The 25,549-nt window shown below is 45.1% G+C and overlaps 1 protein-coding gene across 1 annotated transcript in view; it reads right to left on the bottom strand.

Moving 5' to 3' along the window:
• GALNT17 (polypeptide N-acetylgalactosaminyltransferase 17) overlaps positions 1-25,549 on the bottom strand; it is a 392,529-nt gene that overhangs the window by 170,640 nt on the left and 196,340 nt on the right. Inside the window, exons 4-5 of the mRNA XM_036409104.2 lie at positions 17,589-17,763; positions 14,790-14,987 (exon numbers count right to left, since the gene is read on the bottom strand). Of these exons, the coding sequence (XP_036264997.1) occupies positions 14,790-14,987; positions 17,589-17,763 (373 nt within the window). The remainder of the gene's footprint in view (positions 1-14,789; positions 14,988-17,588; positions 17,764-25,549) is intronic.

Raw genomic sequence — 25,549 nt, 5'->3', positions numbered from 1 at the left:
AGATCAGTCACTGCTGGGAGTGGGGCAGGAGACGGGTGGTATACCAAGAAGTAACAATAATGTCTGGCTTAAGAATTGTTATTACTGCCATGGCTGGTGTGGCTCAGTTGACTGGGCGTCGGAATGTGCACCAAAAGTTTGCTGGCTTGACTCATGGTCAAGGGCAGCACAAGCCCAGGTTTCAGCCTTGATCCCTGGTAAGGGTTGTGCAGGAGGCAGCCTTTGGATGTTATGTTTTCACATCAATGTTTCTCTCTCTCCCTCTCCCCTCCTCTCTCTCTAAAAATTAACAAGCTATTTAAAAAAGAGGTTCTGTTACCTTATTTCTCAGTATAAGCAAGCAAGCTTGCTGTAAACCTTTACTGACTGATGGCAAAAGATGAATACATGCACATGCATACATTTGCGTGCAAACATACACATGTGCACATTCATACGTATGTGTGAAAATGAATAAATATGTGTGAAAATGCATACATTTATAAACTAGACTAAGTAGAATTAGAATTGGAGGCCAAATTGACCACTAATGTGAAAAGCTGTGGCCTGTGCCCTGGGCAGTGTGGTTCAGTTGGTTGGGCATCATCCTGTGGACTGGAGGCTGCTGGTTCAATTCCTGGTCAGGGCACAGGCCCTGGTTTTGTGCTCAATCCCCAGTGGGGGGAGGAGGAGGAGGCATGAAGGAAGCAGCTGATCAATTTTTTCCCCGCTTACCGTCTCCCTTCCTCTCTCTTTAAAAATCAATTAAAAATCTTAAGGAGAAATGTTCCACTTGCCCAGAGTCATTCCCAGAGCCCTCCCTCCACCTGGAACTTCAGATTTGGCGGGGGACAGGAATGGCTCCCCTGCAGCGGGTTCTGTCTACGAAATCCTTGCAGCCGCCATGGACACTGCAGTCGGAAAGGCAGTGCTAACAAAAACCACTCAAGGACTGTTTCCTTCTTTGTGCCTTTCAGTTAAACTTCTTAGGAACATGGGGGTCCATTGAACTTCACACACAGAAGTCAGACTCCAACATACTAAGGTGGGCACCCTCCCGGGTCTATGAAGGGCCTCCCATGGGGCCTCTGCCCCATCGGCACTGGTAGTCAGGTCGTTCCTGTCAGTAGAGGCAGCTCCCTGCAGCCTCTCGGCTGCTGAGGACACGCTGCCACAGGGCGGTGGAAGGACATGGGGGCCTGCAGCAAACTGAAGCCACTGCTCCGAATGTTTTGTGTGCCTGGCTGCAGAAGCTATTTTTAGATCCATGTTGACAGCAGAAAACACTGAAGACTGTGACCTCACACTCCAGACAGATATGGCAAAGTGTCCGTCCAAATGTCCTTTCTTTAGGAGAGTCTGGAGAGAACTTTGCTGCCTTAAAAACGGCGCTGGGTCAACGGACTGAAAATGCCCCTGTGCCCAGGGAGGCAGCGGCCACCGGCCCTGTGTGCTGGACGGCTGGCAGCTTGCCACCTGGCAGAGAAGGGCACCACGGGCTCTGCTGTCAGGGCTTACAGTGAACCGCCCCAGCTCTGAAGGGACATCCTATTTGCTTCTCTGAATGACAGAGTCACGTGTTCCTGCATTTCCATAAAAGAGAAGGGGCAATGGATAGGGGCTGGGCTCCACAAGGAGCCTCAGATGTAGCAAATGCTGCACAACTGGGAAGGCCTGATAAGGAGTAAGCATCTTGGAAGATGAAACTCTGTCTGGCAAGTACTGCCAGAGAGCTGGGTGAGTGGAAAAGGCTGAGAACAAGTTACATCCTGTGTCTTCGTCATTTTACCCAAAGTACTCGCTGAAAGAGACGGGGATAATAACGCACTGAGAACCGGATGGATGGGGAAGCCAACAAACAGTTTCTATCGATAAACTGTGATGCAGAGAAAAGAATGGGGCAGCACGGGAAGACAGGAAGACAGGGCACCTTTGGCTCTGAATGCAATCCCAGGGTCTTCGATAGTTAAATTCGCGCTTTGAGGGTGGAGGTGAAAAGAAAAATGGAAAGGGCAGGAGAAGAAATATGAGAGGGCCCAGAAGATGGCACATTCTGGAATTATTTAGAAAAGGGAGATTAAAGCTACCAACACAATGGCTGGAGTCTACCTTTCCCCACCGTACTCAAATTGTACCCATGCAGTTCCAGCTGAAGAGAAATCTGAGCTACCCTCTTCCTACCAGATCCACTTGCTCAAATTGATGGTATTCCTGCTCCAGCAAGAAGCCAGAACTGAGCATTTAATTCAGAGGAGAAGTGTCTTCCTTTTAAAAAAAAATCTTAAATTTAAAACTCACTTGTTCTTTAGCATCCCACCACATTGAACTCCTTGCAAGCAAGAAGGGAAGCCTTGCCAATATTACTCAAAGTCATTTGCTTGCTGCTGTGAGCTGTCAAGATGCATGTTGGCTGATGGAGGCAGGTCTCTGCTTGTCATTGCCGGAATGGTTACCCTGAAAGCCTTGCTCTAGCTCCAGGGCACTGCCTGGGGACTTGGCTTCCCAAGGGAAGGTATGTAGCAGGGACATGGATGTGTCATGCAAAGAGGAAACCCGATCTGCTCAGGCTGGTATTGAGGAAGACAGGTGATGTCAAGAAATACCATTCCTTTCACCCCAAAGCAGTGTGTTCACCACTGTGTCAGCACACTTCCATTTTGTAATGAACAGCCTCCCTGAAGGGACCGACTAAGGAATATGGGCCCCCATATGTTCCTGTGCAAATCCCCTGGCATTGAAAATGCCTCTCCTCCACTAGCACCCAGACTTGCTCTGTAAGCAGTTCCAATTAAGGAAGAATTCTTTGTCATAATCATCTAGTCACATGAATAGACCAGGTAGCAAGAAAAGGGTTGTAGGATTCCCATAGCAAATAGTAAGATTGCCTTTGGATGACACAGAGGGCAAAAATAATAGCAACAACAATCAGAATAGCTAGCATGTTAAAACGTCTTACACTTAATCTTTACAATAACCCTGTAAAATATATGAATACCCCCATTCACAGAGGAAGAAACTAAGGCACAGAGAGGTTAAGTTACTTGTCCCAGGTCTCATAGAATGGGTCCATAGCACATCTAGTAGTTTTACAGAGAAGTAAACTGAGGCTCAAAGCTAGTGGTCACATCTAGCGAAGAAAACAAGTCTTGGGATAGTGGGCATGTTGATTCCATCCCATCAGAGAGCTGACACCTGGGGTCATTTGAGAACCACTTGCTCCCAGCTGTGGAGTCAGGTATTCCTTGAACACCAGCAGTCAGCTATGGATAGCTATGGAGAGTGGACACCTGGACAGTGATGTCCTATGTTTCCATGGGAACCATCCTGCTGCTTGCCCATGAAGTGACAAAGTTGAGGATGATGCTCCTTCAAAGTTCTGACAACTGTGACCATTACTAGGCATTCTTTCCAGCTAACTGACCAAGGGGCAAATGTTTAGATATGTCTTTCTTAAGACAATCTTACGGAAGGGCAGACTCCCTTCCCTGTTTCTCCAGCTGTCATTTTCATTCACTGAGCCCTCATTTGGGGTCTCAAACATGTGTCAATATGGGTAAGTTGGAAAAGGACTGAAACACAGGAGAGAATCCTCCATGCCGCTCAGAGCAGAGATTTCGCACAACGGGAATCGGGTGCTCATGACGCAACACTACAGGGCCAATCACTATTCCCGATCCTACGTCATAATGATGTCTCTTCCAAGTGATAGGAAACCCAACAGTGTGGACTACACCAACACCTTCTATCAGCTGTGCACCTCCAGGATATTCTCCTGAAGAAAGCAAGTAGAGTTTTGTGGAGGTGTTTTGTTTTGTTTTGTTTTTAACTGTAAATTGGCCTTTGTCTGATTCTGTAGAACTCTATTAACTAAAACATTTAATTTTCCACAAAACCATATCCCATAACTTCAGAGAGTTTACAATCAGTGTTTGCTTTTCATCTGTGAGACCAAAAGCTTTGTTATGGAAATTGTCTGCTACTGGAACAATACATCTTTAATTGTTGGGTAGGTTTTATGGATAAGAAAATTAAAAGCACATTTACATAGATGGCAGTGTCCTGCCCAATGATACAGACCCTGTTGGTGGCAAATTGAACAGGTCATTCCTCCATTACTTCCTGAACTGTGACAGGCTTTACCTGGCCCTTGAGCTAGATTCCTCTTCCCAGACTCTCCTTTGCTAGACCCAAAACCAAGTACTAATAACTGTGGACTTCATCCTGTCCTTACCCATAACGTGCTGTCACTGACCAGCATCATATACATGGCTCAGGTTGGTCAGCAGTCCTGGGTGGATGGGTCCAATGCTAGGCAATGCTCAGCTTCTGTCCAGGATGCTCCTTAGTGCCTGAATCCCTGCCTGTGACTCCATCAGGACAAATTCTGCTGCTCTGGGACTTGACCCCAGTTCAGTTGCCTATGGTACTCTTTTGCTGCCCTGTAACTTCCCTTGAAAGGGGGACCACACAGACTCTGAGCCAAGAATTAAACTGTTTTCATCTTGTTGCAAGATTGGCCATCTGCCATCTGCTGATGGCCATCAGCTCCTGAGATAGAATTCACATTCCACACAATTCATCTATTTAAAGAATACAATTCAATAGTTTTTAGTATGTTCAGAGTTGTATAACCATCACCAAAATTTATTTTAGTACCTCTTCATCACCCCCTCCCCCCCAAAAAAAACCATACCCATTAGCAGTCACTCTTCTCCTTCCAGCTCTAACCAACCACTACACAGTTTTGTGTCTTATGATCAGCTTTTTATTCCTGTCTGTCTACCTTAATGGATGACTGGATCCTGTTTTGTACATTTAGAACTCTCCCTAAAGTGACCTACTGTTTTGATCTACTCAATCTTTCACTTTCCTCTACTTTTTAATGCACATTCCCTACCATCACCAGACCCAAAACACCCCCTCCTATTGTGCAGGTAAGGGTTAACTCAGTGGACTTGGTTGTCCAAACCCTGCACCTTCCAAAGGAAGAAATGGCTCTTGCCAGGCTCAGCCCTCAGAACATCCTGACTCTGAGGCCCCAGACCCTGCTAGGGCCCTGCTATATCAGCCTAGTCTCTGGAGTGGTACTGGTGCTGGAGACTGAGTAGCCAAGGTTAGTCATATGGGTGCTCCATGTCCACATGGCTGAGCCCCAGTAAAAACCCTGAACACCCAGGCTCTGGAGAGCTTCTCTGGTTAGCAACACTTCATACATGTTACATGTCATTGCTGGGAGAATGCAGCATGGTCCTTGCCACTCGACAAGAAGAGGACCACTAGAAGCTCATGCCTGATTTCTCCTGAACTCCTTCCTATGTGTTTTTTTTTCCTTTGTTGGTTCTAGCCTTTATCCCTTCACTCTAATAAATGATTACCATGAGCATAACAAATGTCCTGAGTTTCTTGAGTCTTTCTAATGAGTTATCAAATGCAAGGGTGATCTTGGGGACCCCATACAGCCTTGTGTTCACTACTACACCTATAATTGTGTCATCTCCCATATTCTCTGCCAGTGTCAATTCCCCTCAGCCCGCAAGGGCCCATAAGCCACACCTTTCCCAGGGAAGAGAGCTCAGACATCACAAACAGCAGAGACCTGAATCCCAGCTTCACCTTATGAGGTGTGTGAGCTTGGGTAAAGGGATTTACCCTTGCACCTCAGTAGTCTGTCCATGAAACAGGGAAAATGATATTTATTCCTTAGGGCCAGTACCAGGTGGAAATGGATTGGTTTTATGTAAAGAATAATGCCTGGCACACAGAAAATTCCCGAGTTAGATTCTTATGAGCTTTTCTATGCATATCACGCCCACTCTCCCCTCTTTCCTACACATCCTCTCTTACCTGGGCTGAAGTGTGATTATTCACGCGTCGGCCGTGTCTCCAGCCAGCCTACGAACTCCTTCTGCAGGACCATGTAATTTCCTACCACAGGCTGAGCATATAATTGGTTCCTAAAACATATTTGCTAATGCATAGGGAAGCTACCTCTATTACCAAGTCTAAGAAAACCCAATTCTTCACTTAATTTCCTCTGTGTAAGCTATCATAGTCCTCCATGAAAGAAAAACTAACCTTCTCCTTTTATGTACATGTTTGCACAGCATTTGAGATCCCAACAACTCTATATATCCTTAACAGCCATTTCAAACTGTTTCACAGGCTCTATTGGCTCCTGTGCCTTATAATTTATTATCAAATTATATGTTGAATTAAGGATTGCTAATTGTTAATCATCAGCTTGAATTAGTTATTAATGAGTCATGTCACTAATTACAGGGCCACCTTACACAGAGCGGGCAGGCACCACTGGCACCTCACAGCAGATGCCTGACTCAGCTCTCAGCATGTGCCCCCAAAGTAATGTGCTGTGAAGTGTCCCATCTCAGATGACACCAGAGGCCCTTCCCTCCTGTGGTGAAAGTCACGGGGTTTTACAGCTGGAGAGAACCTACAGATCGGTGGTTACCAAGCTGTGAGCGGCGGACTTCCGAAGCCTGCTGCTCTGCTAGTAAGCAGGTTTCCGTGACTTCGTGGTGAGCACAACCAAGGTGCCTTTTGGCCAGTGGTTGGCAAACTTATTAGTCAACAGAGCCAAATATCAACAGTACAACGATTGAAATTTCTTTTGAGAGCCAAATTTTTTAAACTTAAACTTCTTCTAATGCCACTTCTTCAAAATAGACTCGCCCAGGCCGTGGTATTTTGTGGAAGAGCCACACTCAAGGGGCCAAAGAGCTGCAGGTGGCTCGAGAGCCCCAGTTTGCCGACCTTGGCTTTAGGCTAAATATATGTTATGCCTCATTCTTATCTTTGCTACCATTTTTCACATGTGAAGATGGGCAAAAGTAGGTTTGTAATAGTGAGTATGTGAAACACAGAATTTATTCTTGTATTATTATTTATTATGTATTATTATTATTAACCCACTTTTGCCTAGCCCTGTATACATACATCATGTTACGAGCAATAAAAGTTATGTTTGTATCCAAGCACAACTGAATGCATAGTAGCTGTTGCAAAGAAATCCTTGTGGGAAATTTATTGAATTTATATTCCTAGGCCCTCATAACAGCCAACAATTAGTTTCTGTGTTCTTGGCCGGCTAGCCCATTCCCATTCCTCTCAGCAATTAATCCAGACCTTTTTCGCTTTTCTAGCGCCCCCCAGCCAAGGTTTAGCTCTCCCTATGAGCTCTGATTTTCTCCTCTTAAATCACCACAAAAAGGTGGGTCATATAGCTCAAGCTCTCTTTCTCTTCTTCAAGACTGAACTGCAACTATGCCCACTCCTTCCTCCCCCTCAGAGTCTTTCTTTTTTAACCAGCCCTCTCCTTCTATGGCTCAGCCCTTCCCTCTCTCTTCATTCCATGCCCTCAGCTGCACTAGTATGTACTCTGTTAAAAAGGAACCTTTCATGTTCTCATAGGCGCTGTATTCAAAGAGATCATGCAAAAAGTTCAAAGCAGATAACCAAACCACAGTTAGCTGACCAACGAGGATGACTGAGTGAAGTCTAGGGGAGGAATGTGTCATAAGTTTCCCTGGTTGTGGGGTGGGGAGTTTTACCTTGAATCCCTCTCGCCAAGGAGAAGGACCGGGGGTCCTACCATCTAACCCTAAGCCTGGGTTCAGTATTCCTGGCAGTGGAGCGACACCCTCCCTGGTGCCAGAGTCACCCCAGCAAAGGGCAAAGGGCAAAGGGCAAGGGGCCCATGGCACAGGGAGCCCTGTGGAGGAAGTCACCTCTTCTCCTCTGTGCAGAACAAAGGTGTGTAAATCATGGAAATTGGTATGGTACCCAGAAGGGATACTGACCTGTGGCCACTTTAAAAGTTGTCATTATAAAAGCTCACTTATAGAAAGGAATGAAGTACTGATACATGCTACATATACCAACATGGATAAACTTTATGCTATAAAAGAACCAAGACACACAAAAGACCACATATTGTGTGATGCCACTTATATGAGAATAGGCAAATCCATGGAGACAGGAAGCAGGCTGGCACTGCCCGGACTGGAGGGAGTGAGGGAAGAAGAGAACAACTGCTTAGTGTGTAGGGTCTCAGGGATGATGACAAAACTCTGGAGCTAAATGGCAGTGATGATCGCACAGCATTGTAAACATACTTAATGCCACTGGATTCTACATTTAAAATGGTAAAATATGTATTTTACCACAATTAAAAACATTATCAATGAAACATAACAAAAAAAAAAAGGATGTCCAAGATGGCGGCATACAAGAATACAGAAAAACCACCTAAGTGTTCGTAGTGGAAGAATGGGTAAGAAATGTGCTCTATGTACACACAGAATACTATTCAGCTTCTATAAAGAGAATCCTGCCATTTGGAAAAATATGGGTAGACTTGGGGAGCATTATGCTGAATGAATGATCTAATTTATGTGTAATCTTAAGGAGTTGAACTCATAGAAATAGAATTGAGTGGTGGCTGCCTGGGGCTTGCAGGTGGGAGAGGGGTGATGCTGGTCAAACTTTAATTTATAAGATGAATAAGTTCTGCAGACCTGATGTATAGCATAGTGACTATAGTTAATAATAACATATTGTATACCTAAAATTTGCTGAAAGAGTAGGTCCTAAGTGTTGTCACCATAAAGAAAAGGAAAGGAAAGGAAAGGAAAGGAAAGGAAAGGAAAGGAAAGGAAAGGAAAGGAAAGGAAAGGAAAGAAAAGAAAAGAAAAGAAAAGAAAAGAAAAGAAAAGAAAAGAAAAGAAAAGAAAAGAAAGGAAAAGAAAAAAGATAACCATGTGAGGTGATGAATGTGTTCATTAGCTTCCCTATGATAATAATTTCATATTACATGTATATCAAAATATCACGTTGTACACCTTAAATATATACAACCCTTTTATACATACCTCAGTAGAGCTGGGAGGGGGGGAATGGATGGATAACAAACGTGTTACATGTACACAAAGGAATACTACTTAATTAGGAAATGCTATAATAGGCCCAATTAATTAATTAATTAGGAAAAGAAGTCATGGCTTGCTGGAGATCCTAGCAGCAAGAGTGTGTGGATGTCAAGGCAGAGGTGGGGGATGGGGGTTGGGGTAGCCCTGGGAGGGCCCAGCTGAGCAGGAGTCCCAGCCCACACTGAGGCATCAAAATACCTTCCATGTGTCCAAGGGAAAAACCAGCTTTACCCACCTGCTGTTCCAGAGAGCTCAAACCATTATAAGACAGTGTCAATCAAATAAGAGTCTTCCTACCCCCTTCATCTCCCCACCTCACCCCACAGGGCCCCCATGGAGTCAGACATTGCACCTCCCAGGAGAAAGATGGGTGAGGGAGAAAAAGAATAAGAGGCTCCAGCCTCTCTTCCTCTGCAAAGGGTCAGCGAGCAGCAGACCACAGCTGAGGGAGAGGAGGACAATTTCAATAACAAATTGAGGCTGGTTTGTGAATTAAAGTGACCCTAGGATTTTCATTACCCAAGAGTAATAAGAAACATCATGGGACTTGCTGGAGGGAAGAGAAGGATTCATTGTGCTAAACAAGTTAAATGAAACAGGAGGAAAGCAAAGCAACTGGGGTTTTAGAAATCTAAACCCTGAGTTCTAGTTGCTCATTGTGCTAGAGGTACTTCTTGGGTGTTTCCCATTTTAAAAACAAACAAACAAACAAACAAACAAACATGCCACTCTATCTTGTCACTCCATCCACAGTTCTGCCCCTCTCCAAGTCTCCCTCAAACATCTCAAGAAGTTTAATCCACACTCACTTTCTTCACCTCTTCATGTCCAATTCATTTCCTCACCCACTGCCATCCACCTTCAGACTCATATACTACTGTGTTTCCCCAAAAATAAAACATCCTCCAAAAATAAGACCTACTTACAGGTTTCTTTCTGAGTGAAATATAAGGCATCCCCCGAAAATAAGTCCCCCTCCCCCCAGGCTCTGTCCAAGAATGCTATTGCTAAACATGAGAGATTTGGTCTACTGATTCTGAAAGAAATGGAGTCACAAGAAATTCACCAGGAAATTCAGGAATTGGATTGTTATGATGATGTTCCAGAAGATGATGACATGATTGTCATTGAATAAATGAGTAAATTCTTGATACTGTAGGATTCATAGTTTGTCTGGTTTGTGTTGACAACTACCGTACTACCGTACCATATACAGGTAATAAATTTCCTTTATGTTCATTTAACAATAAATGTGTACTGTATTCTTCTTCATGGAAAAATAAGACATCCCCTGAAAATAAAACCTAATGCATCTTTGGGAGCAAAAATTAATATAAGACACTGTCTTATTTTCGGGGAAACAGGGTAGTACTATGTTATAATGTTTTTACTAAGATTATGCCCAGCCCAGTTAATCCCTTAAACCAAATGTTGCTTGTAGTCTTCCTGTTATTGGGTGCTTTTAAAAAAAAGTTTTTACTGATTTGAGAGAGGAAGGGAGAGGGAAAGAAAGAAAAACATCAGTCAGTTGCATCCTGCACACACCCCAACCAGGTATCAAACCCACAACCTGGGCATGTGCCAAGATGGGAAATTGAACCAGCCACCTTTTGGTGTGTGGGATAATGCTCAACCAAATGGGCCACACCAGCCAGGGCCTGTGATTAAATATTTATGCCACAGCTGCTCTGCCTCTCTGAGCACTCATTACTTGTCAGCCCCGCTGATGGAGGCTCCCTTCATCCAGGAATATTTGGGTTTTCTTTCTCCTCTAATGGACCTCTAAGCAATCTTACCCTCTTCCTCGTGGTTCATTCTGAGCCTCAGCTGTCAGGCATCAAGGGACTTATTAAGTACTGGGATGCAAATGACACGACCACAGTCCTGGCTTCATAAAGTATATCGATGAGTGGGTGATAAAAAAAAAAAAAAAAAAAAGGTAAAGAAAGGCTCTCCAACTGGAGAAGTAGAAACATGTAGCAGTCCTGAATATAAGCCCAGGGGATCATTAGGAGGGTGGCTTCAAGGCACCGATAAACTTCATAAAACTATATGCAAAGTTGTTTGTTTAGCCATGTTCAGGGTGATAGGATCTCTGGCTTTCATTAGATTATCACAGAGGTCCTTGACTCAAAAAAGTTTAAGCTCAACTGGTCTAATGATAGGTTTTTGATGTAACATTGGAGATGATGCCATTTTGGTGAAGAATTAGGGCTTAAATAAGACATAGATTTGGGAGCCTTCTCTGCACAGAGGCAAGAGCTGGGTCAACACTTCTCAAAGCCTAACAATCTCAGCCACAGGCACAGGACTGGGCACACATGGAGGCAGGAGGAGGGGGTCTCTCACTTTCCCCCAACCCCTCAGCCCCACAATAATGCCACAAACTGCATGTACTCGCAGCTCCCAGTGTGAGAAGTATGGAGTCAGGCTGTCCTGGGAATGCCAGAGGTCCTCAAAGCAGCCCGTATAGACTAAGATCAACTCCAGGGACCCTCCTGGTCAAATCCAGTCTGGAAAAAGAAAGACTTACTGCCAACACTGAGAATTCAGGGATTCTATGAAATGATAGGGATTTGTGACTTTTCTTACAACTCTCAGGACCTGATAAGGCTGGCCCCGTGTCCCCAGCACCATCGCATGGACTGGCACCTCCCTGGGGGGCCTTAGTTCTTCAGTTCCCATCCCCATGCCTTACACTTAGCTCTGTCCTCTTTAATGGTAACTGCCCGCCCTCCACACCTGAAACTCCGGTGTTCCCAAAGGCGAGCGGAGGAAAAATAGAAAACCTCTGGAAAGAGCTGTGTGCCAAGCAGAAGTTATATAGGAAGAAAGAGGGGAAGAAGAAAAACAGAAAGGAAACATAGTCCCTTAATGTGAAATCTTCTACTTTATGTTGCCTACTGAGATGGCTCTGTATACAAAAACCATCCAAGTTGATGCCATTTGGATTGCAAGAAAGCTCTTCTCATCCCATCCTTGGCCAGAATAAAATCATTACTATTGAAATAATGGGACCATGGGGGCAGGGGGCAGGTGGGAACCACGGTGTCCTAACGTTTATGAATCATATTGTATCTGCTTAATAACATCAGAAGGGCCATAAAAACTCCTTCCTACAATTAAATATCTCCATCAACTATAAACAGATTAAGCATTTTATAAGTGATGGTACATTAAAAAGAGATCATTGATATGTGATTCTATTTTGTACATCAGAGATGCATGTGAATTAATGATTCATGATCACCACTCTATTTTCTAGTCTTTTAAAAATGCCTATTCATCATCTGTTAATGTTGCCCTAAGCTCATAAGATAGCAGCCACGTTTTTGCTTTAGTGCGTTAAATACACAGAGACAGCATGCTTTCCGGGCACCCGCAGCTCTGCACTATAGTTACTTCTTTTCCTCTGTCACTAACACCACCGTCACAACCTCATTCATTCCCTTACTTATCAAGGTCAGAGGTCAGCCTTCCTGTATGTCCTGGAGGAAGCAACATTTGGCCAAAAATATGAATCTCACGGCTTGTCAGCCAATCACTTGAACTTCATTCCTTCAAAAATCTGAGCGCCAAGGGGTCTTTAAGCACTCCACATTCATTTGTTGTAATCATGGTAAAACACACCTGACATAAAATTTTCTGTCTTAACTACTTTTACGTGTATAGTTCAGCAGTGTTAAGTGTATTTATGTTATTGTGCAACCAATTTTCATAACGGTTTTCATTTTTCAAAGCTGAAACTCTATACTCTTTAAATAACAACTCCCCATTCCTCCCTCACCCCACCCCCTGGCAACCACCATTGTACTATCTGTCTTTGTGCATTTGGCTATTTTAGATACCTCAAATCATAGTTTTGTCTTATGGTGACTGATGTATTTTACTTAGCATAATGTTTCCAATATTCATCCATGTTGCAGTGTCAGAATTCCCTTCCTTTTAGAAGACTGAATAGTATGTACCACATGATGTTCCCACCTATAGTGCACAAGTTTCCAATTTCTCCACATCCTTGCCAACACTTGTTCTTTTCTGTTGTTGTTGTTGTTAACAGTAACCATCCAAATGGATGTGAAGTAGTATCTCACCCATTAATTTTTAAATATCCCAAGGGTTATGCTTTGGTTCTCAGACGACACCTTAGTGATGAATCTGCTTTATTATTTGTACAGAGTCAAGAGTGTGGCCCTGTAGCATCGCACGAAGACACTGAATATCTAGGTTGGGATAGGAGTGAGCCATGGAGTCATCTTTGGCTGAGTAAATTATTGGCCCAAAAAGGCTGCCTTTCTTATTATACAGATTTGCCCATAGGTGGTTCTACTCTAATGCAGTTTTTAAGCTTTCAATTTGAGCAGGAAAATAGAAGAACACTAGAAGCCGGTGCACAAAATTCGTACATGGCAGAGAGAGGGGTCCCTTAGTCGGCCTGCACTCTCTCGCAAACTGGGACCTAACCGTTCACCTACCTGCCTGTCTGATCACCCCCTAACCACTTGCCTGCCTGATATCCCCTAACCCCTCTGCCTGCCTGCCTGATCACCCCTAACCACCTCTGCCTCAGCGCTTCATCCAGAAGGACATCTGAAATAATGTTCAGGACATCATCCAGCTATCCAGTCTAATTAGCATATTATGCTTTTATTATTATAGATGGGGTGTGGATGGGGATGCTGGGATGGGGGGTCCTGTATATCTCAAAATCTAACTCTTATTGATTAAAAGTCTGTAAACTAAGAAAGAACTTCATGGCTACCTGTAAAGTGTTCTCACTGCTCTTCCACTATTCCTTCTTGCGATCCCTCTTTAACCAACAGTGTCCTAAACCTAGGGCAAAGTAAGAACCCTTCTCGCCTCTCCTCTAAAGTAAGACAGAATCATGAAGGTTTAAGTCAGTTTGGCCTCAATTAGAAATCACAAACAGTACTGAACTATAATTCAAGTATCATCTTAATTGAAAAGTCAGGGCACCTGTGGCTGGCTGAATAATGATGCCTCCCCTCCCCCCCCAAAAAAAATTACTTTATATGGGGAAAGGTACTTGGCTTATGTAATTAAGGATCTTGATATGGGGAGATTATCCTGGAGTATTCGTGTGCACCCCAAATGTCACCATAAGGGTAGGTAAGGAAATCAAAGAAAGAAGGCCATGTGAAGAAGGAAGAGGGGGGAAGGGGTGTGATGCAGTCATGAGCCAGAATGAAGACAATCTCTACAAGCTGGAAAAGGCAAGGAAGTGGATTCTCCCCTTGCCTCCAGAAGGACCTCTCTCTGCAGACACCTGGAGCCCCATGACAACTGATATTCACTGTGATGATAACCAGAAGGGACCATAAAGAAAAACAGAAACAAGGTGGAAGCCAGTTCTGGGGAAAACCACCACCCTTTTCCCAGAAAGATCATGAATATCCACCCCCACCCCCTTATTTGCTTAGACCACCCCTTCATTTCTATCCTGTGGATACACAACTTCCCCTCTCCAAGCCAAAACCAGAACATGCTTCTGCTTCCCAATTCTCTGGCCATTGTCTTTTTTTTTTCATATGCCCACTTTTAATTATGCATGGAACCATTTAATAAAGCTTGTGCTGAACAGCAAAAGAGCCCCCTTTGGGGGTCTCAGAAAGGGGGATTCACACCCTGAGTAACACCAGCAATTCAGTCTTTCAGTTTAAGAAGCTGCCCTTGAAAACGGTAGCTAAAGGATCAAAATGCTGCCATGGTAGGACACCCAAAATTCCTAAAGCAGCATTTACACACCACTGCCCCATCCCCAGGCTGTCCCCTAGCCTCCTCCCCTGGCTCCTCTGTCCTCTGGGTTCTGGGACTCAAGGCCACCAGAGCGTGCCTGCCACAGACCTGATGGGGAGAGAAGGGTCTCCGGCGTCCCACCAGTCTTTCGGGGGGCTGATGTACATGCACCACAGCTCCCAGCTGTACCCGTGGGCGGAGTTCTCATACCGCTGCACCTCAAAGGTGTCCTGCTTGATGTTGTCGATGGATGGGAGGATCACCCGCTTCCGGTTCTCCTGGATTCGGGAGAGAACCGGCTCGGCCCTGAAACAGAGAAGTAGAAATAAAGTCTCTCTCCTGAGTAGCCCACACCTCCACGGGCACAGACCCCCGGGTGGCAGGAAATGAGCAGCAGCACTGGAGCTAAGGGATGGGCTCTGGCAGGCTGGAACTCGGGTGCAAACTGAGGCTCCCGAGTGGCCTGCCCCAGTTGGATGGTGCAGCTCTAAGTGAACACTGTGCCCTGCAGCTCAGGCCCTCGCCAAGTGGGATGCTGCCATGCTGATGTCTGCAGGAGAGGCCTGGAGCAAGAATTCAGAAAGTGCCAGCCTGTCTTTTATACCTGCCTAGTAGGCCAAAGCACGGCCATCTGACTCTATGATTTGCATCGCATTACAGTTTTACATAGCAGCTTCAGTTCCCCCCAGGGCACTGGTTGATGCCTCTTGTATTTTCTGCTGGAGCTGAATTTCCTTTCCTAAAATAGGTCGCTTCTGTCCTTGATGGCCTGGTTTTAATAAGCATTTCGCTAGCTTCTTTGTGTGTGTGTGTGTGATTATTTCAGTTGTTTTAATTGATTATTTAATTGATTTCTTAAAAGGGATCTAATTGAATTGGTTGGCAATGGCTGACCGGATGGATGAATTAAATGCAAACGCAGGCAGATTCCTGCATCCCAGAGAGCCTGCCCCTCAAGGCTGCACAGGGGAGATAGGGGGTGACCCGGCTCATTTTTTGTTCATTTGTTTTTTTGTTTTTAATTCTTTATTGTTTAAAGTATTACATATGTCCCCATTGATCTTTCCCTGCCAGCCCTTCCCCCCCTCCAGCACATGCCCTCACCCCCTAGTGTCTGTGTCCATTGGTTATGCTTATATCATGCATACAAGTCTTTTGGTTGACTTCTCTCTGCACCCCTCCCCTCCCTACACCTCCCCTGCCTTCCCTCTGAAGTTTGAAGGCTCAGGTTCTAGGTGTATCCCTGCTGGTTTGGGAGAAAGCAGATGGTAAGTCACCCTGCCAGTGTGCGTCTCCGTAGCAGACGCAGGCAGGGCTCCTTCCCCTCATTCGGGAAGAAGATGGCTCTCACAAGCCACACATTAATCTCCCTGCTTAACAGGGAGCACAGGCTCCGGAAAAGAGTCAAGCGAGATCCCATTCCTCTGCATTATTTGGAAGAATGATGAGAAAGCTCGGCCTACATCCCATCTCTTTTCATTTGCAGCTTCTGAATTACCTGCTGGCTCACCTCATCTTTCTATTTTAAATGAGCAATAAAATATATGCTGGGCCATTTCCTGCCTCCAGTACTCCTGCACACACCATCCAGGGTGAGGTGGAGACACGCTTCAGTTCTTTGTCCCCTCCTAGTCTTCTCTCACGCTGCTCTCCTCTGGGAATGCCCTTCTGCCACCGGCAGGGAGTCTGGCTACCTACTGAGGCTTATTAGATCATGTGCCGCCTCTTCCAAGAAGCCTTCCCTAATTTCCCCCAGTAGGAAGGCTCTCTCCTTTTTCTCAACTCTTAGACAACCTTCTCCACCTTATCCATGTCACTCTGATTACAGGCTGCCTTTGTTAATCTATGAACACATATTTTTCCTTATAAGCTCATGATAGTTCATATTTATTGATTACTCACTATGAGCCAGGCACCATTCTAAACACATCACATGTGCTGGCTAATTTAAATCTCACAAGAATCCCATTAAGTACATAGTATGGCCATCATTCTATAAATGAGGAAACCGAGGTCCAGGAGGTTAAGTCACTTGGCTCAGGCTGGTGGCAGAACCAGGCTTCTAACCCAGGTTGTCTGGCTTCGGCTCCAACCCTAAAACCCAACTGCCTCCTTCAATGGACCACACTTTCCCCAGGTTGTCTGCTGCAGCACACTGAGAAGCACTCAGCTCAGCCTCTCTCTGGATGGTTGACTGAGCATGGGGGCAGGAGACTGTGTTCAAAGAATGCTTGTGAAGAGAGCAGTTCCATATCCAGTCTGTGACAGTGTGCACCACTGTTCCCAGCAATTTGCTTCCCCTTCCAGAGGACACCCTGCCTCTTACCATGTGGCCCGCAGGGCCTCCCTGCAGAGGGCTGCACTCTCTCCCTCACCCGCAATCAATGTTTAGCTTGGACATGTGACTTGCTTTAACCCATGGGATGTGAGCAGAAGTGACAATGTCACCACAGAGCAGACACGTGCATCGTCATTGCAAGGTTTCTCTGAGCCACAGAAGTGGTGCCCTGTCCTAGACAGGAGTGAGTGCAGAGGACAGGTGGACAGAGCCACAGACAGCCCATGCTGGACCTGCCACATGGACAAGACAGAAATCTTTATTATCATCCGGAGGCCGAGAGGATTGCTACAGGACAACTTAGTGAATGTTGTGACACAGTGTCTGCCTATAACGAGGAATCACAAGGGACCTATGACAATGACAATGATGGACTAAGTAGACAACAGGTAAATTTCTCCCTGCTTCCCAGTTTTATCCCAGACTATGGTCTCACCCTCTTTTCCAACCACCCTTTTTCCATTCTTCCAGGGTCCCCAGAGGAACAAGGCACCCAACCTCCCAGACTTTAACCCATCCTGACCTCACTGCAGGTCCTGAGTACCCTTAGGGTTCAGCGTGTGACCTACCAGCCAGCAGTGAATTCCACGTGGGCATCAAAGAAGCCAGTGACCTGGCCGGTGGCCGCCTTCCAGCCCTCAATGCGTGCTCGGATCAGGCCCTCCCGTTTTTGGTTGCGCACCACCTTCACCAGCCCCGGGTAGCGTTTGTGGACGTACTCCTCTAAGGGGGCCTTCAGCTCCTCTGTAAATGACAAAACACAAGATGGTCCATGACATGTCATCTCAAATGTGCGTCCAACCCACTGAGATGCCGACAGACTTTCAGGAAATGAAGATAGCAGAAAAGTTTGCAAGTTGGTAATTTTAGTAGAAAATTGTTGACAACCCAGTCAGTGTGAGTCAGAAGACAACTGTGACATAGCAGCCCAGGACAGCAATGTTCTTCCAGCAGCTGAGCTGTACACCTGGACAGAAGTGAGGCCCAGCTTTCAGAATCCACTGTTGCAGCTGGCAGGTGTCCTCTGAGGTTTATTTTCTTTGTGGCCCACCGCCCTTCCCTGGCCAGCATTCCTGTCCTCTCACTGTCCCTTTATCAACTGCTATAAGGGCATTTCCTTCTGCATATACACTTTTTTTTTTTTTTTTAAATAGGAAATGCCCTAAGTGGCCCAGACACATAGTCATGCACCAGAGGCAATGTTAACAGGGTTGGTGCTTTGGTCTTAGGATGTAAAGGAAATTTTTGCCCAGTAATGAACATGCTGCCATGGGCAGAAGCAGTATTCACAGAGATTACACACATCTCCTTCTGCACGAGCAGGTAGTGTAAAGTGCTTTATTTCTATGACCTAATTTAAACCTTACAGCAACCCTAGGAAATTGCCATATTAATTCCACTAATTATTAACCTAGATTAATTTTACTTCACAAATTAAGAGACAGTCTCATGGATGCTAACCTGTCCCAAGGTTGCACACCTAGTAATGGAAGGTCTGAAACACAGGCCAAATGGGCCCAACTCCCCAGACTTGAAGGTTGATACTCTATGTACATAACAATCACCAAATGTAGGAGGCAAATGGAATTTTTGAAAAAGCTGGAAAAGCAATGCTTACCACAAGAGACAAAGAAGAATATTTTATATTTAACAGCCAAGATATGGAAGCAACTGAAGTATCCATTGACAGACAATTGAATAAAGATGTGGTACATGTACACAATGGGACACTACTCAGCCATGAAAAAGAATTAAATCTTACATTTGCAACAACATGGATGAACCTAGATGGCATTATGCTAAGTGAAATAAGTCAGACAGAGAAAGACAATTGCCATATAATTTTACTGATATGTGGAATCTGAAAAACAAAATAAATGAACAAACAAAATAGAAAAAGACTCATAGATACAGAGAAGAAACTGATGATTGCCAGATAAGAGAATGTTGAAAAAGATAAATAGATTAAGAAGTAAAAATTAGTAGTTACACTGTATCTTGGGGATGTAAAGTACAGCATAGGGTATATAGTCAATAATATTGTAAGAACTATGTGTGATGCCAGGTGGGTACTAGACTTACTGAAGAATCACTTCATAAATTATGTAAATGTCTAACCACTATGCTATACACCTGGAACTAATATAATATTGAATGCTAAATGTAATTGAAAAGTAAAACTATATAATTTCAAGCAAAATCAAAAAAAGGAGATTTTGGACACATAGACAGAGCCCCCAGGGACATGCACACAGAGGATAGACCACGTGAGGACACAGTGAGAAGGCAGCTACCTGCAAACCAAGAAGAGAGGCTTTAGGAGAAACCCTGCCGACACCTTGATCTTGGCTGGGCTTCCAGCTTCCTGAAATATGTGGAAATGAATTCTATTAAGACATCCAGTCTGTGGTACTTGGCTATGGCAGTCCTAGCAGACTAACACAGGTATTTGTTATGAAAGGAGAAAAAGCTGGAGCCTGGGTGGGGAGGTGGCAGACACCTCTAATGAAGCATAGCATGTGGTTGGGAGTCAGACTGCCTTGGTTTCAGAACCAAGTGCTAACATTTATTACCAGGGTGACCCTGGGCAATTCAGCCAGTCAATTTGTGCCTCAGTTTTCTCATTTACAGAAGGGGGACCTCATAGGGTTGTGGTGAGCATTAAATAAATTAAATACATAGATGTCTAGAATTATCCTTGGCATCTGGCATCACTTACATGCTAAACATTGAGTAGCCAGTCTTAATGATTATTTTCACTCTAGGAAGGGTTAGAACACAAGAACAGAGATTCCAGAGCAGCCCAGATCACCTGAGAAAGAAGTCCAAGATGAAAAAATAGGCCTATACGCTAGAATGGTGGTCTCAAACCAGAGGGCACATCAGCATTCCGGGAGTTGTTGGTACAGATTGCTGACCCCTCCCTCACAGCTTCATTTTTAAAGGTCTAGGGTGGAGCCTGAGTGTTTCTGTTTCTAAGTGGATCCAGGAGTGTTCATGCTTTCTATGGGAACCACTTTGAGAATCACTGAGCTGGAAGTCATAGGACCATCTTGGGCACACAGCACGCCCTCTGTGGGTTTTCTAGGTGGGTGACATCTTTGCCCTCATCCAAGAGTTTGTTAAGGATGCTGGTGGAGAAGCCAGGCTGTGGGGACCCTCTGTTTCTTCACTTACCATGAATTGAAAGGATGACCAAATAACCATGAATTGAAAGGATAACCAAAGAATGCCCAGATTCTAGAAACCATCTACTACAAGTTGGCTGGCTTTTTCTGTGTTAAATTTCTTGAAACGGTAATGCTAGCAAGAAGGTTAGGAGGCCATACCTAACTCGTTTTTTTTTCCTTTCTCTCTCCCCCCCCCCCCCCCCCCACCATGTGCACTGGAGACAAAAGGACAAGCTGTAGAAGGAGGCAAGGAACCATGCATGGGCACAGCACTCATGGAAGGATTTGCCCATTTGCCCTTACGGGCATCTCCATAAGTTCAACGAGAACATTCTGAATGCTGAGCACTGAACACCACGCCTGGGGACCCACATCTGTGAACCATTAGTTGCCAAGTGACCTGGGACTGAGTTTTGGCTCTGCCAGTAACTGGATGTCAGCTGTTAGCCATGACAGTCACCGTGTCCAAGTGTCAAGTGTTCTCCTCATTGGTTTAGTGGTTGTGACTGAGACATCAGGAGAGAGAGCGAGAGGCAAGCCTTTACAAGTTTGTCAAAAGAGAAAGTGGGTGACACCAGCTTCACCCTGACCTGCTTCAGATATACATTGTTCCACATGCAACTGAAGGGATGATCTATGGGATTCTGAGGGAGATGTCACCCTGTTGGAAGCCACCCGTTGTCTTCACTAGCAGAGAGGTGTGGACAAGGAATCCGGAAGACTAGTCAACCTTGGAAGCTCTGAGAGGTCAGAGCCCACCGCTCTCTGTTTAGTTAAGACAGTGGTAGCTAAAGCAACTCCCACATTTTAATCTTATGTAAATCCTTGCTGATTTGGCTATTACTGGCTATGGGTGGGTCCTGAACTTTAATAAAAGGGATATCAAGGCCAGAGCAGGGTGTAGTCCTCCCCTTGAGATGGGCTTCTACCTGGCCTCCAATATCGCCAAATTAATATTTTCTAATCTCTTTCATTTGTGTGTGGCCACCTCCCGAACTCGAACCCTGAACCTGAACCCTGAACCATGTAGGTCGTGGGGGGACACATGCAACTGGAGCCCAATCGTGGGTTCCTACAAACTGGCATCCCCACTTGGGACGTGAAAGGGATTTTCTACATCACCCTGACACTGGCAGGGCTCAAAAACAAGTGACAGTGAGCAGGCTTTTCTTCCCAGCCCCTGCATGTGACTCAGCACCCCATAAGGTATTGGGTTGGGCCCCTGCCCATACTTAACATCAACTCTGACACAAGTGCTCCGTCAAGATGCTTACAATGTAGTGCAGGAGGGAGACAAGTTCAAAGAGTTGGAATATTCAGTTTTACAAGGGAAACAGAGCAAAGGTCAAAGGGGGAAAATGGCTGTTGGAAGGAAAGTGCAATGACGGGTCACAGAAGGAGAAATTATTTTGGTGTTCATGGAGAAGGTAGTCTGAGTTAAGCAGAGATTTGAACATGTGCTCTCACTATTCCGATCATAGACATAATCAAAAGACATGAGCATTGAATTGGATCTATGGAATCACCAGTGTCTGGGTGATTGGGCAGATGCCATTAAATTAGAAAAGAGGGGAAAAAAGAAAAGTGGAAAAACAAGTTGAGTTCACCTGGGTGAAGCCCCGCAGACATTCAGGGGTGGTCTGTTGAATGAAAAGAATGGTCCAGAGGAGCCAAAACTGGTTTGGCTCAGTGGATAGAATGTTGGCCTGCGGACTGAAAGATCCCTGATTCAATTCCGGTCAAGGGCATGTACCTTGGTTGCGGGCACAACCCTAGTAGGGGGTGTGCAAGAGACAGCTGATCAATGTCTCTCTCATCGATGTTTCTAACTCTCTATCCCTTTCTCTTCCTCTCTGTAAAAAAAATCAATAAAATATATTATAAAAAAAAAAAAAAAGAATGGTTCAGAGGTGCGGAGGAAAGGCTCAGAGCATCGGGGACACAGATGAGAGATGTCGGCCCATAAGAGGGTGAGAGTTCCAGGAGAGAGTGAAGAAGACTAGAACTGTACTCTGGAAACATGTATACTGAGGAGACAGGAAGACAAGCTAGAGAATCAGATGGGCTAGAAACAGCATCAAAGAGGCGGAATCATATCAAGGGTAGAGTTTACAAAAGGAAGATATATGCATTCATTTCACAAATATGTACAGAGAGGCCATATGGCTGAAAAATGACACCATTTTTATCCTCAGAGTCACACCACGTCCAATGTCAGGAAAATCAAAATGCATTAGAGAAAATGAGAGTTGAGATGGACCACTGATTTAAGCAAATAGCAGGTTCCTAATGGGACCAGTGAGAAAAAAAGAATTCCCTTCAGGATGCATCTGGGCCCTGTGGGAGAAGAGGATGAGTAGACAGCTCAGGCGAGTCTTCCAGAAAGACTGGTCCTGATGGACAGGACGGTGACAGCCTGAGGGCATTGGTGTGCTGAGATTTGAAAATTGCCTTAAAGTGAGAGAACCCACCCGTTAACCAAGTAAAAACAAGGCCCCAGGCTCACCAGGGAAGGAAACAAATCCCCAAATGTCACACTTAACAAATGAGCCCATTCTAAGACATTACAGTAACAGTAAGAAAAACACTTTACCTAAGAAATGTCATCCTTAACAAATGAACCCATTCTACCACATTACAATAACAGTAAGAAAAACATTTTACAGAAGATTTTTCTCCCTGACAAACTCAGAGAGGAAAACAGAAACTCATTTCTGCAAAAATAAATGTTTACCTTCCAGTGTTACAAAATCCAATACTAAATTGGTCGAGAGCCATTTGGGAATTCTTGTGTGTTATACGTTTTGGTAAATAGCATTTGGGGAGGTCAACAGGGAAGAAGCATTACTGCCTGTGATCAGCAGGGACCGGGAGGGAGATAAATCTGCTCCTTAACAATAAAGGAAACACCTGTCATCAGGCTCAAGGAGTACACATTGACAGCAAGAAATTGCAAACAGAACTAAGGCAAAAAAAAACATTATTGTGGCCTGGCCAGCGTAGCTCAGTGGTTGAGTGTCGACCTATGAACCAAGAGGTTATGCTTCCATTCCTGGTTGCGGCACATGTTCCACTTGTGGACGCCAATCAATAATTCTCTCTCATCATTTATATTTCTATCTCTCCCTTCCTCTCTGAAAGCAATAAAAACATATTTAAAAAAAACCACATTATTATGGAATTATATTTAGATCTCACACTTGGAGTGATATAAGAGAATAAACCATCCGTCCAGAACCTTATCTTTAAGCCCAGCTCAGAAGCAAGTGCTGACCTAGCAGACTCCTCTCCACCTGCTCCGCAAACCAGTGCATGAACCTCTGGGCCACACAGGCCTGGGCTTGCAAGTGGCCATCCCACCTCGGGTTGGGCCATGTCTGTATCCCTCAACCCTCACAGTTATCAGGTCTTGGCGGTGAGACTTATTGAATGTTCTAATTCTCCCTCAAGGTATGGCAACTTGGCACAAATCAATCTAAGTTAGATGAGTGCTTCTCAAACTTGAACTTGCGCCGGCCTCACCAGCAGGTCAGGAGTGTGACCCAAGAACTTGCATTTTTACAAGTTCCAAAGAGATGCCGCTGCTGCTGCTGCTCTGGGACCTCATTCTGAGTAGCTCTGGCTTAGAGTTGGCCCCCGATCCAGCCCCATGTGCAGTGAGTCAGCCCCTGTGTGCAGAAAGGGGCTCATCCTAACTGAGCAGCTATGCCAGAACCCCAGGGTTCTGTGCCACTGCCTGATACCAGAAGGGATTGGGAGGGAGATATTTCTCTTACTGTTATTGTAATGTCTCTGCTTTTCCACTACCTGGGCCTTCTTGTCCTGCCTTGACTGCAAGACTGAGCCCCTGGGAGTTGACCCCAATCTACATAATGAGGGTCTTTCTTGCCATTTCCAAAATTGGGATCCTGATTGCTGGCTACCCCTGCATGGAACACCCCCACAATCAGGCTAGTCCCCTGACTAGGACCCCATATGATCCTGGTATCTGCTCTCACTCTCCCTATTGTTCTTACTGCTGCTGCTACTACTACAATTCTACCAATATTGCTTCTGCCACCATCAGTGCCCATGTCACCACCTCAGACATTCTTTTCCAACCCTTATCCCTGCCTGCCATTACTGAGGTTTGGGCATGCTGCTAGCTGGGCATGCATGGGTTGTGACAAATAGGACAAGAAAATAGCACACATAGCACATTCCAATTAAAAACAAAAAACACCTGCCTCAGAGCCAGTGTTGCTCAGAGTGCAGTCCCTACCTGGGAATTAGCTGGGACCTTGTGAAAATGCAGGTTTTCAAGACCATCTTAAGAATTTCTAAGTTAGTGGGCAGTAGTGGGGTTGACCAGTACTCTAGAGGATTCTCATAAAACCCCAAAGCTTCTCAAAGCATTGTGTTTTTTTGTTTTGTTTTGTTTTTGTTTTTATTGCTTTCACTGGGATCACAAATACTCATCCAGAAACTTACTATTTTGACCATTTTAAAGTATACAAATTCAGGGTCAAGCAGTGCTTACACAGTGTGGTGCAACCATGACCACTGACTGGTTCCAGAACCTTGTCATCACCCTGAACGGAAGCCCTGCACCCTGTAAGCCACATGTGTCAAACACAAGGCCCGCGGGCCAAATCCGTCCCGCCAGGCCTTGCAATGTGGCCCGCACCACGCTGTCATCACTGCACTCCGCTGCGTTTCCATCACAATGACAGTTTATGACTGTTCAGTAAACCATTCGGCCCGCGATTTAGGCTGGATTTTAGATTTTGGCCCCTTCTTTGATTGAGTTCGACACCCCTACGGCGTAAGCAGTCAGCTTCCATTTCCTGCCCCTGCCCACCTCAGCCCCTGATGACCACTAATCTGTTTCCCATCTCTATAAATTTGCCTCCTCTTGATATTTCACAAAAATGGAATCATACAATATGTGGCTTTTGTATCTGTAAGTCCTAGTCAGTTATTAAGATGGAGGGGAAGAGGTAAAGCAAAGTTTTGGGGTGAGTTTAAACTCCTAGGTCTTGCTGAAGATCTGAATCCATATTCCCTTGCCAGTTAGCTTCTCTGATTCCCATTGTGGTTGTTGATCCCTGGCCTCTGTTAACGAGATAACCACCATGGGGATCAGAGAAGCCAACTCCCAAAGCCCCCAGCTGCACCCCCCCCCCCAACTCAGTGAGAGGGTTCTGATCTCTCTAAGGGGAGGATTCAGAACTGTGTTCATCCCTCATCCCTAGCTCCTGGCTCCCAGCTTGGGGACCAGAAGATCAGGAAAAACAGATTTGCAACACAGTTTGAGCACAGACATTAGTCACAACGCTCTACATTTCCACTGTATCTTTTTATACAAGTTATATAAAATA

Source organism: Pipistrellus kuhlii, unplaced genomic scaffold (genome assembly GCF_014108245.1).
Source record: "Pipistrellus kuhlii isolate mPipKuh1 unplaced genomic scaffold, mPipKuh1.p scaffold_m20_p_4, whole genome shotgun sequence".
In the NCBI taxonomy this organism is placed as follows: Eukaryota; Metazoa; Chordata; class Mammalia; order Chiroptera; family Vespertilionidae; genus Pipistrellus; species Pipistrellus kuhlii.
The sequence above is the reverse complement of the archived record's forward strand: the minus strand, read 5'-3'. Positions and strand labels throughout refer to the sequence as shown.